The sequence below is a fragment of the Varanus komodoensis genome, unplaced genomic scaffold (assembly GCF_004798865.1).
Source record: "Varanus komodoensis strain SLA01 unplaced genomic scaffold, ASM479886v1 scaffold34_1, whole genome shotgun sequence".
Lineage (NCBI taxonomy): Eukaryota > Metazoa > Chordata > Lepidosauria > Squamata > Varanidae > Varanus > Varanus komodoensis.
The window spans coordinates 4,547,402-4,562,711 of NW_025335854.1; the positions used below are offsets into that span (position 1 = coordinate 4,547,402).

Below are 15,310 nucleotides of genomic sequence, written 5' to 3' on the forward strand. Positions count from 1 at the left end.
GGATGCAGGACGCTTTGATGGTATTGCAGAAGACTGTGAGAAATATGGATTTGACATAGGATTCCACACCAGTCCTGCATGATATTCCTGGTCAGATGGAAGAGGAATACCAAGGACTACTGTTTCAGGGTACCATCTCCAACAGCACCCACCTCGCACATCTACAGCGAAGAACTTCTCGGAGCTCCCTGCTATATTGGTGGCTTTACACGAGTACTGACCAGCATCTCCAGAAGCAACGTTAAGAAGCTTCAGCAGCTTCCCATTGTTCAAAACCTGCAAAGTGCTGCTCTCCACCACCTGAAGGGGATCCAAGTATAACTGAGTCAACATCCACCAAACACAGCATCTGAATTGTGCAACTTAGAGTTTCCTGGGCCCATTTTAGACAATGCATCGTTCCAAAGGATTACTGAAAGGTAATAATGCAATTAGGAGTAAGAGCAGAGGCTACATAACTTCTTTCATTGGAAAAGACCATCATGCTAGGAAAAATCAAAGGCGGGAGAAGAAAAGGAAGATCAGCTAGGAGTGGGATTGATTCCATAAAGGAAGTCACAGCCTGGAATTTGAATTTACAAGAGCTGAGTAGGTCTGTGGAGGACAGGATATTTTGGCAGACATTCATTCATAGGACTGACATAACCTGAACCTACTCAGTCACAATGCTCAGCCTTTTGGACCTTCCCCCGAGGAGGCTTGGAGGGTGGCATGAAGAGTGAGGTTTTTCTCTTTAGTGGTCCCCTGTTTTTGGAACAGCCTCCCTACTGTGGTCCTACTAGCATCAAACCTGACACCTTTTCAGTGCCAGGTTAAGATGGTCCTTTAGCTGTTTTAAAAAATTAATGCTTCTTTGTTTATGATATTTTTATTGTATGTTGTTGCCTTGTTTTTATGGATTGTTTTAAACTGCCCAGGGAGCTTCAATTATGGGAAGGTATAGAAATGAAATAAAAGCATGGAGATGGAGAAGATGGAGAAGATGGAGATGAAGATGGAGATGAAAGGGATGGGGACAGGGACCTGACAGCATACAACAACAACATTGTCATTTATGAAATTATCATAGTGATCACATAATTGTGTGAAAGCTGAACAGTGAAGAAATCAGAATCCACTTCACGCAATAGAGCATTTTCTTACAAACAATTTTCAAAAGGACCCTCCTTCACCAAGGACTGGAACTAGCAAGAGGCCCAGATCATGTGTTTAGGCTGACAGGATGGTGACTTGGAGGAAGAATAAAGGCATCTGGGAAGAGATCGCACGGAAGAAACAGGCATATAATCCCAAAGCCAAACAGCAACCTGCCATTTTCTGTATATGCATTGCTTGAACTTTTGCAAAGACAATTTTCAATCTAACTGAAGGCAATCACCACTATCAAATACTCACCAAAGGGCAGCTAGAAAAAACATGCGCAATTCTTACTTGAAGCTTCACACTGATTTTATTTTGAATTTGAAATATTTCATGGTACCTATACATACCTGGACATCATCTTTATACCAAGTGACAATGGGAAATGGGTTGCCAGAAACCTCACAAGACAGACTTATGGGTTGATTAATGGTCACGGATGCATTTGTCACCTTGTCTTGATCTCTGATTTCAGGTGGAACTGCAATAAAATTATCTGAATCAATATGCATGTAAGAACACCTATTTAGATGCTCTGAAGTCTTTTTGGTGACTTGGCTTTCACTCACAATGAAAGGGTTTTAGTTGGTTTTGTCTGCTTTTTATATTTATATATTTAATTCCTACACTCTAGCCAAGGACCCATTAAAAACAGGGTCCTGGTTTTAAAAAGAGCAGTGTGGTGTGGTGGTAAGAGCACTTGATCTGGGTTCGAGTCTCCTCTTAGTCCTGAAGGTCACTGGGTGGCTTTGGGCCAGTCACAGACTCTCAGCCCAAACTACCTCACAGGGTTGTTGTTGTGAAGATACCATGGGTTCTTCACAAGAGGAAAAAGGTGGGACATAAATGTAACGTAAGAATAACAAACATCTAAAATGGCCCCTGTAAGGTCAACTAAATATTAACCGAACCCTAAGACCAAGGTGATTCACACCACTGTATTACTAATCACTGTGTATGAGCAAGAAAGCTGGACAGTGAGGAGAGCTGACAGGAAGACAATTGATGTTTTCAAAACATGGAGCTGGAGGAGAGCTTTGGGAATGTCCTGGACCAACAGGAAGACTAACAAATTGGGTCAAGCCAGATCTTTCCCTAGAAGCAAAATGGACAAAACTGAGGCTGTCATCCTTTGGGCGCATCATGAGCAGGCAAACGTCCTGGAGAAGACCGTCATGCTGGGGAAAGCCAAGGCAAAAGCAGAAAAAGGAGGTCAAACAAGAGATGGATTAACTCCATAAAGGAAGCCACAGCCTTGAATTAAGAAGAGCAGAGCGTGGATGTCATGGATAGAACATTTCGGAGGGCTTTCATTCATAGGGTCACCATACGCAAGGGACAACTGTACATCACAACATCATCAACGACAAAAGAAAATATGCCCTCTCATAAATGCACTTGGTGAAATCAGGACAGGTGTTGCTTACCATGAACTTTCAGATCATATGTTCTTTCTGTGCTTCCTGCTTCGTTGACTGCAACACAGACATATTCCCCGTTGTTGTGTGGCATGGCTGAATCAATAACCAGCAGTGCTCCATCTTCTAAGACTGAAATACCGGGCTCATTACCGGTGAGTTCCCTGTTGTTATGCAGCCACTTTATAACAGGTTTGGGCGTACCTGCAGAGAAGGATATATGTCTTCTGAATTTTCACTCAGAAGGGAAAGAGAGCATTTAAGGTGCACAATTAGTTTGGATGCATGTGCTGCTAATTCACTGGCATCAGACAATGAGGTAGAGTTGTAAAGTAAACTGTTGACTAGGGCTCCATAAGGCAGTGAAGAGACTTTAGGACTCTGAATAAAGGGCTAGATGAACCTCTACACCAAGTGAACTACAGATTAGGCTCCAGGTGAATTTGAAGACCCTGCTGTGGCAACCAATGAATTGGTAACCAATTCATTGCACCCCTTTGGAATCTCCTGCAGCTCGGAATGTAAGATCTTGGTATGAATAGATGGGCCACATTCCCAGGAAATGACATTTACAGGTACACAAGCAACCCAAGGAGCCTGGTGTTTTAGATCATGGAACACATCCTGAGCCAGACTGTTGGTCCTCTAGCCCAATATTGTCAGCACGGACTGGCAGCGGATCTCCAAGGTTTCCACAAGAATTTTTCCCAGGCTTACCTGGTGATGACCCAGTCTAGACTCAGGATCTTCTGCATGCAAACCACATGCTCTGCTACTGAGCCAGAGTCCTTCTCACAGGCAAGACAGGGTCGAAAGGATCCTTTTACTTGCTCCTTATGATTTATGGTCACAATCATGGACTTGGCATGCAATCCCATCCAGATGCCTGTGACCATCTGGATTTGTGCTCCTCAAAACACTTGAGGAGGCACCACCAGGCTGAGGCACCTCCAAGACATGGTACATTTTTGGAGCACCAATTTCTGCCCTCCCTCCAAAGCCAAAATCCATGGTCACTCTTTCAGCTGGAGCAGTTCTCTCTGTGCCATCTTTGGGGATGGGGGGGAAGAGGGATTAGAGCTCCAATGACCAGCTTTGAGGTTGGAGTGATCTTCCAACTGCATTGCTGGGAACCCAAGAAATCCCATAGCAGTCCAGTTGCTGGTTGAGATCGCTCTGCCTCACTACTCCAACTAATTGCACATACAAATTAATGTTGAGACAACACTGCAAAATTTGAAAAATATCTCCAAGTGTTACGTGTTAGCATTTTTTTCCGATCAGATATGGATTTACCACAGTAACAAGCAGCACAACACAATATGGTGCCCCACACCTTTGGCTGGACATGGGAAGGCAATCCGCTGGTTCGCGATTCTTTCTTGCAATGGCATGTTGTACGGAGGGTCAAGCACAGTTACAGTGGGAGACTCTAAAAGAGGAGAGAAGTGGGATTTTGCATAGGTGCATAGACTGATATATTTCCCCAAATTTTATTTTAAACCCCATTAAAATTTGCACATGTGGACATCTTATTGGAATTGTTTTGCTGGCACTTGAATGCTGAGAAGCTTCGCAGAGTGAATTTGGTATGCTAGAATTTGCTGAAAGCATTCTGAAGAAAATGTACGTTCTCTGAACATAGACTACAAGAATGGATTAAGTATTATTATTATTACATAGCACTGATATCTCACCTCTTTTCCTCTTGTGGGGAGCCCAAGGTGGCTTGAAGTTCCCCAGTCCAACACTCTCACCAGCACACCATCCTGGCTCTCTGACATGCTGGATTACAGATGTCTCTGTTCAGTCCAGGTCACTTACAACTCCTCAGCACGTATCTCCAATGTGTTTGAAAATATGTGCCTCCACTCAACACTCCACCAGATTTAACTGAGGAAGCAGTGGGGTTCAAGTGCTGGACACACGCAATTTATAAAATAAAGATTGTCCGCAGAGCTTGGATTTTTACCTGAAACCTGTAGTACACCTTTGCATAGAATCCACCAGATGGTTTGCTAGAGAAGCAATGCTGCCATCTGCTGGAGCTGGGTCAGCTTCTGGATAATACCCACAAACCTAGCCCAGTCTGATGATGCAAGAGATGACTGCACCTCTCAACCCTTGTCCTTACTTCTCTTTGTTGTTCTGTGCCATCAATTTGTCACCAACTCATGATGACCCTATGAATGGAAGCCTTCCAAAATGCCCTGTCCATGACAACCCTACTCAACTCAAGGTTGTGCCTTCTTTTATGAAGTTAATCCATCTCCTAGTTGGGTTTCCTTTTCTTCTTCTGCCCTTGACTTTCCCAGCTGGACGTTTTTGGAGGCTTTCTTGGTAACCTGGCCAGCTATGTGGCCTGAAGCAAGACTGGTTTGCTTGTGCCTTTTGCATCTAATTAAAGCCAATTGCTTAGAGTTATGAATCACTCATTAGTCTGCAACAGGAAGTGGGGTGGCCCACACACACACACACACACACACACACACACACACTCTCAGTGGGTTGCAGTTCATATTGTAGGAGTTGAAAGAATTATTCTGAAAAATGGAAAGCCTGCAACAGCTTGTGGTGTGTGTGCATATATAGTTAGTGAAGGAATAAGCTCTCTACTGTTGCTTTAATTGGGAAACAGAAAGCTTGGACAAGATATACAAGAGTTTGTATGAAAAAGGTGTATTTCTATTGAAATTTAATCCATAGTTTTCCAGAAAGCTGTTCAGGGCCAGACAAACACAACAAGCAGCTCCCACAATCCTAATATAGACTGTGAAAATGGCACATGAGGAGGGGCATAATTTAAATCCCACACACACACACACACACACACACCTCTTTCCCACACATGGGTTTAAACCAACCATTCTCCTTTGGTGGCAGTGTGAGATTATCTGTTTCCTTTCAAAAGTGCCACACATGGAAACAGAAGGCAATTCTTATTATGCAAAAAAGTGGTTCCAATCTTGGAAAAGAAGGTTCAAATCTCCCCTTCCTTGTGTGCAGTGATCCCAATCCAGGTGCAGCCTGAACACTTACTTGTGAGTAATTAAACTGTAGAGGAGCAGATGCATGCAATATCTTTAATAAGATGTGTAGCTTCAGCTATTGGATAATATAAAGAAGAAACGAACGAATAATGAATGATGGCCTGGCTCATAATTGCAGTTACATTATCTTTTGTTTAATATTTTATTTGTTGTCTTAGGTGTGAATTTGGGCTGCCCCTTCCCCTCAGCCCACTTTCTTTATTTGCGATTTCAAATGAATACTGAATTTCAGTATATCTAACCCCTGCCTTCCATTGTGTGTTTTGTCTTTTTCTACTTGTATAGATACATAACTAGATTCACTCGCCTCCTTAAAACTGTATGTACTTGTAAAAAAAATTATTTTTTTTAAAAATCACTAGCACACCAAGAGCTCTTCACTGAAAGTGAAAAATATATCAATTACACTGTCAACACTTCCTCTGGTAATAGTACATTTACCTTGAACATGGATTTTTATCTCCACTTCATCGTGGCCGGCAATGTTACTTGCCACACATGTGTAGCTTCCAGAGTCTGAAAGCAGGATGTTTGCGATGCTCAGAGTCCCATCTGCAGAGATGCTGTGCTGCCTGCCATCCACTGAAAGGGGATTCTGGTCTTTAAGCCAGGTGATCGTTGGAGGTGGGATTCCTTGAGCATTGCAAGGTATATCAATCCTGTAACCAACTTTGACTTTCATTACTCGGGCCCCACGTTGGATCTTTGGAGGAACTAGGCAAAATCAAATTCATGAGCATTAACAGAGGACATTTCCAAGAGATTAAATGCAATCAAGGTAGTATAGCAAGTGGTTCTTACATATGAAGCGCTAATAGATCTATGCCAGGGCAGCGAGCATCCCCATCTGCCCTGGGGCCTGTTCTGTCTGGAAGCAGCTCGCCAAGACCACATATGACTGTCTTCTCTGCTCCCTGCTACCAGATCCTTTTTAAACTGGAAATACCAGGGAATTGGATCTGAGTCCTTCTCTGGGCAAAGCAAGCACTCCAGATGAGACCTGCACGTCCTTCCCTGAGGAACGCATGCCGAAGGTAAAACTCCTATTGAAAACAGGTGGAGAGCAACCACCTAGTGTTCATAATGTCTAAAAAGAGAAAACAAGCCCACTCATATGGCCCCTGGAGATTCCATGAGCAACCCTGCATATGGGGGATTCCACTTTTCAAAGCCAGAGATGGGATTCTGACTTCAGAAGGGGAAGAAGGAATTCGGATCCCTCTCCCACCTCCCCACAGCCAGCATGGAAAGAATAAGACCAGCTGCCCTTCAAGGTTGAATTGATAGGGAGGGCAGGAAACCGGAGAGGACAGGATGGGAGCTATCCTGAACCTTTTCCAGGCTCCATCCCTCCCTTCACTGATGCAAAGTCATTAGATGGGCAAAACTGGTCCACCTAGTAATGGAAGGAAAACAGGAAGCCAAAGATCATCCCTGCTACTCCTTCCATACTGCATTGGATGATCAGAAGCTCCAAAGATACTGTGTGTGTGTGTGTGTGTGATAATATCCCATGCTTTTGTCACTTGTCTTTGTACTTGAGAACTGGCCTTTTCCACTTTAAGCCACTAAACCAGCTCAGATTTAAAAATTAAATGCATACCTATCTATAAAGCTGCACTTTAATTCTCTGTGGCTGCAGTCCAGCGGACAAGAAGGAGTTTTTTGGCAAATCCACATGCATAGATTGTACTGTTACAGCTCAGCCATATGTGTAGGGCTCCTGCTAGACAAAGGGCAGCCCTCTGTCGGTCCTATGCCCTGCCAGGAAGAACCAGGCAGAGCAACAGGAGAATGGGGGTGTTACAAAATGCATTTGATAAGCCTCTGGGCTGGTCTACCTGCCATGTCTGTCAGAGGGCAGGAAGTGAGCTGGATAGCCAAAGGAGAGTGTGTTCTTACCCATCAGCATCTCCCTCTCTACAATTGCAGACTTGCAAGAAAAATTCTTCATGGCGGCTGGAGAAAGGGAGAGCTGCAGGGGAGTGGGGGAGAGATCTATGCTCGCATCTCCTCTGTGCAAGCATCGGTCTGTAGACATGGGGGACCCAGTGTGGCAGGGTGGTTAAGAGTGCAGGACCCAAACTCAGGAGATCCGGGTTCTAGATCCTGCTCAGCCACAGAACTCACTAGGTGACTCGGAGTCAGTTACAGGCTCTCAGCCTGACCTACCTCACAGGGCTGTTGCTGTGAAGATAAGACCGGGAGAAGGAAAAGATTGCGGAGAAGCTGCCTTTTTGGAAGGAAAAGGGGCAGGACGGAAATATAATAAATCAGTCAATATTATGCAGCATCCTACTGCATCCAGACCCTGTCTAAGGGTCTTCAGATAGCTTCCGCTGTGACTTAAAAAAGACAATAAAAACTACAATGGAGCGCTTCCAAAGGCAAAGGCTTTCAGAATGTCTTTGCTGATTAAATACCACATGTCTAGACTGGAAACCTCTGTGTTTTATTTTCCATCCTCCCTCTCTCCCTCATGCACACTGTGGTTGCTGGCGCTCCACAGGGCGAGTCCGCCTAGATGTGTTGTGTTGACAGTTTGCTGCCTGTCCCCCAACAGTCCTACTTCCTCCCTGTTAAATCCTCAGCAGCCAACAGAAGTTCAGCCAGGAAGATAGCACAGGGACGGCGCGCATGCCACTGGTCCCCCAGGGGGAAGCAATGGGCAGCCATCCCTGTCACTGCCGTCAGCTTTGTCCAAATCAGTGGGTTTTGAACTGTGTTCTTTCAGGCAACAATGGGGTCCTTCTGTGGGGGGAAAGCAAGCAGAGCGGAGCAGCTGGCCTGAAAGAGGACTTGATTCCTACTCCTGATGGTCCGGTGCCATGCATTGCCAAAGGGAAGAGTTGGGCAGGTTCTAGGTCAGTCCATCTAAGCCAATCCTGAGACTCAAAACATCTCACCCCAATCTGTAAGAAATGACTTAAAATCTTCTGCATTGTCCAGAAGTCCTGTGCAGGCATGTAGAGAGCATCTCAGCGGAGGTTAGCATACAGCAGGTTCCTCCGTGTTCCCGTTTTTAATTGGACAACAACATTAAAGGAAACAATTGTCCTATTTGCAGCCAGAAGGGTGGGCTGCAAGTATGAAAATAATAAAATTTTCATGAAAATTTCACCCTGCATTGGAGGGCAGAATGTGTTCCAGTGGAGCAAAGCTCAGGGAACCAAGATTTAGGGTGGATGCCAGGAAGTACTTCCTGACAGGTAGGACCCCAAGGGTGTGGAATGGGCTTCCACGGGAGGTGGTTGGAGCCCCATTGGTGAGGGTGTCCAAGGATAGGTTGGACATGTACAGGGTAGGCATGTCATGAGCGGAGCTGGCTATTGCGGAGGGGTCAGACTAGATGGCCCAGGAGGCTCCTTCTGACTCACTCTGTTTCTATGGTTCTATTAAAAATTATTATGGAATAATACCACATCCAAACATGTTATGAACTGGATGTCCATGTCCCCTTAGATCTCATCACTTCTGTGGAGTTTTGACCTGCACATGTTGCGGCTGCCAATAATTTCTTCTGTTCTGGATCCTGTGCCTTGAACAGAAATGGGATATTCAGCAACTGAAGCTTGCAAGAAGCTTCACCTGTTGAACTTCTGTTTACCAGGCAGCTTTTACTGGTATACAACCTGTTCAGGGGGAAAAATAGCAATCCAGTCTTCAGTGACTCCTTCACTCATGCAAATCAGTAGGTGGGACAATATATAGTCTATTGACTCTTTGCTAGCCTATCTTGTTCTAAGGGGAACTGTACCTGCTGAATTACTCCGGGAGGCATAAAAGATGCTGCTCTCCAAGAAGATATTGTTACATTATCAGAAGAAGAAAAGAACAATAGCTAAGAGGAAATATGGACTGTTAAGAGAACATGCAGTGTTAGGTTACATGTTCTCTTATATGCTTTTTCATGATCGGCAATGCTAGCTGAAGTTAGGACTTTATGGATTTCTTTGCCATATCTGGAAGGTTCCGAAGGATGTCCATTCCCGTGCAGAGCCCTTTTATTATATGGGGCTCATGCAGAAGAGTCTTCCAATAAGTTGTGTCTCACCAGCACATCCAGAAATATCTATTATGGTATCTGAAAGGATTTCAAAAAGCAAAGAGTAGCATTGATGCAGAGCTAAGAAGAGCTGGGAGGTATTGAAGGGCAAAACACTGCATGGGATGTAAGGCATATTTTTAAAAAGACATTAGCAACTGTGTAAATGAGTGTATTTTCTTGCAAGCTACATTGAGGGTGCCCTTTAGAGTCAAAAAGCAGAACAGAAATGCCTTTATAAATAACCTGCTGCCCTTACAACTACCCTTATGCACACACACTGGCACGAACATTGGAAATTTATTTATTTATTATATTTATATCTTGTCTTTTTTCTCTTTCAAGGAACCCAAGGCAGTTTTCCTTGTTCTCCTCTCCCTTTGATCCTCTCAACAACAATCCTGTGAGGTAGGTAGGGCCAAGAGTGAGTGACTGGCCCAGTGAACTTCATGGTCAAGTGGACTAGAACCCTGATCTCCTGAGTGCCAGGTCTGCACTGTAACCACTAGACCAAACAGTACTGCTCAACAGAGAGTCTGACGTTTCAATCCCTTTGAACTTGGCACAGATGGCCATTGTTGTATCTCTCCATTCATGTAATGCCTTGTCCTCAACCAGCCCCCAAAACACTCCTACAGCTATTTAAGCGGCTTACCGTGTACCGTCAGTTTCACTAACTGAGTCGCGTTCCCAGCAATGTTCGTGGCCACACAAATATACATGCCACTGTCTGAAACCCGAGCCTCACTGATCTGCATTGAACCAGAGGAGAGGAAGGTGTGTCTGGAAAAAGAGAAAACAGACATGGCGGGATAAATATTTACCACAGGGAACATAAGCATTACTTAGCCTTTAGTAATGAATACCACACACTAAACAGCATCTGTTTGGTGTTATTTTTGCTCAGCTTAAGCTGTTTCTACTCCACTGTGCTAGTATTCTGTCAACTCTTTCATTCTGCATAGCTCATCAATGAAGTAAGATTCAGAACAACCAAAGTAATTTCCATTAACAGGACTTCCTGTTATCTATAAGGAAGTTGGAAGAGTTCCCATCACGCCTCCAGGAACTGAGGAGCAGTTTCAGGTGTCTCCTCCTGGCCTAGAAACAGGGCAGTTTTGGTGATAGCCCCTAATATGTCAAATTTAAGTCTGAGAAGATCCTCTTGTTCCATTCTGTTGGCTCCTATGGCATTTCTTTTCTGCCCTGTATTTGGATTGTAGACCACTGATTTCTGAGAACTCTTTTAAAATGCCTGATCGCCTTCCTATGTTTCATTGTCAATTGTTTTGGTTGTACTGTAGCTATTTGTTATATTTTACAACTTTTATTTATGTATTTATTTGCACACAAGTTGATCTAATCCTGGAGATGGATGGATGGATAGAAAGATAATGAAAATGAATAAATTTTTGGGACAGATCGTCTCTGTTGGTCACTTGGCACCACTCTCAAATAAGAACATTTGTGCTAAATCAAACATGGAGGGAAAAGTAGCTAGGCAGCTGCAGCAACCCTGCCCCTTGCTGAGTGGAGCCAAGGGAAGACTCCCCGAATCTTTGGAGACACATCGTGGGAATATGACTGGTTGTCCTTGGGTATCATTTGGCTTCTGGAGCTCACGTGTCCACAGCAAGAATTACCCAAATGTATAAGCCATTCATCCAGACAACTAAGTATTACAGGAGTTATAAAAGTTCCAGTCACTTCCCCCAAAGTGGTTCCTCCAATCAGAACAAGAGAAATAAAATCTGTACACTTAATTGCATTGCAAATGTCCATGCTTGCAGGAGATTTGTTACAGCTTTGATTGTTACTAAAGCTCAGCCTTCCCGAACAGTCTAATGCATATGGAGCCCTCTTGACACTCATATGGAAAAATCAGATTGTGGAGAGTACTTGGAGTATCATATCTACATGATCCTCTAGATAGTTCTGAGTCAGGGACACCTAAAGATGTGCATGCAAGCAAAACTTCAGCTTAACAAATGTTTCCAAATCTCACCTTGAAGTTTGCTCCATCTCCATCGCCTCTCCTCTCCTCTCCTCTCCTTTCCTTTCCTTTCTTTTCCTTTCCTCTTTGCTTTCACCTTTTCTTTTGGCATGAATTATTTCATGTATTTTCATGCAAGTTTTGTCCAAATGATCAAAGGAATTGTACACATTGTTGAAATATAAGCACTCTGATTAATGTGTAATTGTGTGAATTGTTCAAATGCACACATTTTTGTGTGCATTTTTCAAATGTAAGCAGTTTGTGGTCACATTATAAGCTCGAAAACATGTGGACTTTGTCCACTATTGTATCTGAGTCTGTGTTCAGCTCAGGAGATACTAATTGGGGAAATTATGATTTTAAAAAACTGAAATGATTTTTCTCATACTTGACTAGAGACACCAACAATTCCTCTTTCCACCCTCTCCATATTCTCCTGTTTTTACTTCTATTCTAATGCTATAAAAGTTTACATGCAAGCATTTTTTCGGAGCAAGCTACTTCCTATAACCACAGGGTTCCTTTGGCCTGGAAAGTTCCCTTGCTGTTCGGCCCTTCCTTTTTATGAAACGTAGAGGTAGCCCTTTGCTGCCTGCCCCACTCTTCAGCTGACCAAGAACAGGGTTTTGCCAAGGCAAAATCAAGATGAGGGAATGGGGAAAAAATCAAAGAGAAGAGTTAGGAAAGAATGTTTAATGTTAACAAATTGAATGCACATGACTGTACTTGCCAGAGATGTATTCCCTGGCTGCTAAGGTTTTTACATATGCAATGAAAAGAAGCTGAGTAGTCACTATATGTGTGTGTGTGTGTGTGTGTGTGTGTGTGTCAGATTTCTAGTGAGCTGTACCTGCTAGTGGAGTTTCTTCATGCATAACCATCACTTCCTCAAACCCACATTGCTTGGGCTGATGACAGGAAAACCTCCCGATTTTAGCAATGACTTTTTGCACAATGAACAATTGCTTCAGTAGGTCATTACAAGGGAAGCCACAAACCTTGTTGGCTTATGGTTAATGCTTGTTCTGGGACAAGGTCGTTCATGGCAACAGTTGAGCATTAACACCCTGCCCCAAACCATCGAAAAGGAGCAAGAGAAACCTCCCCTAAAGGTATTTTTAAAATACACCCAATTTTTCTGCAGCCTTTCCGATCACCATGGCAGTAGTTCACACAAGCTGGAGCTGTGAACCATCTACTGAGAATATTAGCAATGGACTTACGTAATATTTGTGTCAGCACGGACATTCACCAGTACTCAAAGAGTTGACACTGACTCATTTACAGACAGGCTAAATGAGCCATTTTTTGCACTGATTGCAATTTTTGCAAAGCTTCTGTGGAACGCTATTTGGTTTGTATTAAAAAAATATTTAATCCAGGGGGCAGCAGGAGCTGCAAGTGGCCCACAGGCTATCTGCCCCAAAAACTTTTGCAAACAAAAAAATTGTCAAATGACATGCTTGGCTCACCAGTCCCCCCCCTCCTCCCATTGCATGCTTTAGAAATTATTTAGGCATCGGCACTAAAAGGGTTAAAGCAAAATAGTTTCTCTCTTAATTATAGATTGAGTTGTATTTCAGTTCAAATAAACCATGGCTGCATGAGCTTTCCAGTTTGCTTTAACCTTCCTTGCTGCACTACCAACATAACGGTACACTGGGAAGATTCCAACGTGAAGCGAGGCATGAAAAGGAGGAGAGCTTCTTGCAAGAGAGAAGTGATTCCAGTGGCCTGAAAGCCATAGCATGCAAAGCCCTATTTTGCAAATGACTTCAAAACGGAAGAAAAATGGTGTGATCATACAGTCCTTGAAGGCTCAAGGCACAAGTCAGAAGTGATAGAAGAAATTATATCATCAGGTTGCTCAGCCTTTCCGAAGGTATTACTCTCCATATGTTTTGGAGTCCAGCTCCATCGAATCATAGAATCAAAGAATAGGGGAGATGGAAGGGGCCTACAAAGCCACCAGGTCCAATGGAGTTGAAAGCCTTCAGTGTGGAAGAGCCCCCAACCTCCCTAAGGAATTGGTTCCATTGCCATGCTGCTCTAACAGTCAGGAAAGTTTTCCTGATGTCCATCCGGAACCTGGCATCCTGTAGCTTATGTTCATTTTTCAATGTCCTGAACTCTGGGATGATCGAGAAGAGATCCTGGCCCCCTTCAGTGTGACAGCCTTTCAAGTACTTAAAAAGTGCCATTCTATCTCCCCTCTCTCTTGTCTTCTCCAGGCTAAACATGCCCAGTTCTTTCAATCTCTCCTCACGGGACTTTGTTTCCAGTCCCCGGGTCATATTTGTTGCCTCCTCTGAACCTTTTCCAGATTGTCTGCATCTTTCTCAAAGTTTGGTGTCCAGAACTGGACACAGAATGCCAGATGTGGCTGAACTAGTGCCAGAGAGAGGGAATCCAGTACCTCCCATGAACCGCATCTAACATCACCAGTGGTTAAGAATCCTGGAAGTTGTTATCCCAAGCATCTTGAAGGCAGCAGGCTTGGGAATGCTGAGATAGACTGTTTATGGTTGATAAGCATGCAATGTGCTTTGTGAAAGGGAAAGAATGAGTGTCAGAATTATTCCCTTTGTTGGAACCATGCCGAAGCAAAGCCAATAGCACTGCTGCCATGGTCCTCAAAAGACAGGATTAGAAAGCGTGGCTAAAACAAGGCTGGGTCTCCCTGGCGTGGACTCAGATCCCAATGGCGTATTCTGACACTATGTCTGAGCCATATAATCTGAGTCAGGTGGGGAACAGGATGACCAAAGAACAGGGCAAAGGAGGCTAAGTGGCAGATAAACAAAGTTAAGACAGGAATGAGAATGAGACACAGGGAAAGCTGGGAGCTGGGAGTTGGGCAGGAAATAAGACCAAGAGCCAAACAGACTCAGGCACAATGTGTTGTTCCTGGGCTAGGTATGTGCTTCTAGCAGCTACTGAAAAATGTAGTACTCTCCCATGTTTAAAAGGTCTCAAGATTAGCATGCTGCAAAGAAGGGTCTAGGCTGGGTTCAGACAACATAACAAGCCATGATAGTTTGTCACCATCATTGGTCTACCGTGTTGTCTGAACCCAGTCATGGTATTCCACCATAGTAAGTTTGGTCTTTAGAAGCCATGCTAAGAAACAATACTTTGTTCTACGGTTTCTCTGTACCACCATGGTTTGTCATGTTGTCTGAACCCAGGATTGTGGCTTCCATGGTCCTGATATGCAACTACCACAGAGTCCCCTGGAAATAGCTGCAACTGCTGGAGCCACTCCAGGCATCCAGTGTCTAGATGTGTGGACCAATGAGGAAGAGGCAGGCTACACAAGCTGGGAGCAGTGCACCTTGGGATTGAATTTCAGGCATAATGGCTAACAGTATACATGCCAATAGTTGGAGGACTAAGCAGGGAGAATGGAAACCACAATATCATGGAAACCACTTGGAAAACATGGTAAACACACACACATACACACACAGAGCATGGTGACCCTGCAGGGTTGCTTGGCATGTTGTGTAAACACAGCCCTGGTCATCTTTCTTATGTGCAGTGTATAATAATAGGACCTTTTTTAATACAGAAGAGCAGGTGTTCTAAATAGCCATTTCCAAAACTGAGGGAGGCTTACAATCCAAGGAAAATTAACTCCTCAACCTTCTTGGAAGATGAC

At 43.9% G+C, this 15,310-nt stretch overlaps 1 protein-coding gene across 1 annotated transcript in view; it reads right to left on the reverse strand.

The window, feature by feature from the left end:
- Positions 1-15,310, reverse strand: part of HMCN1 (hemicentin 1) — a 229,012-nt gene that overhangs the window by 117,840 nt on the left and 95,862 nt on the right. Inside the window, exons 23-28 of the mRNA XM_044439180.1 lie at positions 10,309-10,436; positions 6,050-6,322; positions 3,895-3,990; positions 2,568-2,762; positions 1,491-1,621; positions 153-300 (exon numbers count right to left, since the gene is read on the reverse strand). Coding sequence (XP_044295115.1) covers positions 153-300; positions 1,491-1,621; positions 2,568-2,762; positions 3,895-3,990; positions 6,050-6,322; positions 10,309-10,436 — 971 coding nt within the window. The remainder of the gene's footprint in view (positions 1-152; positions 301-1,490; positions 1,622-2,567; positions 2,763-3,894; positions 3,991-6,049; positions 6,323-10,308; positions 10,437-15,310) is intronic.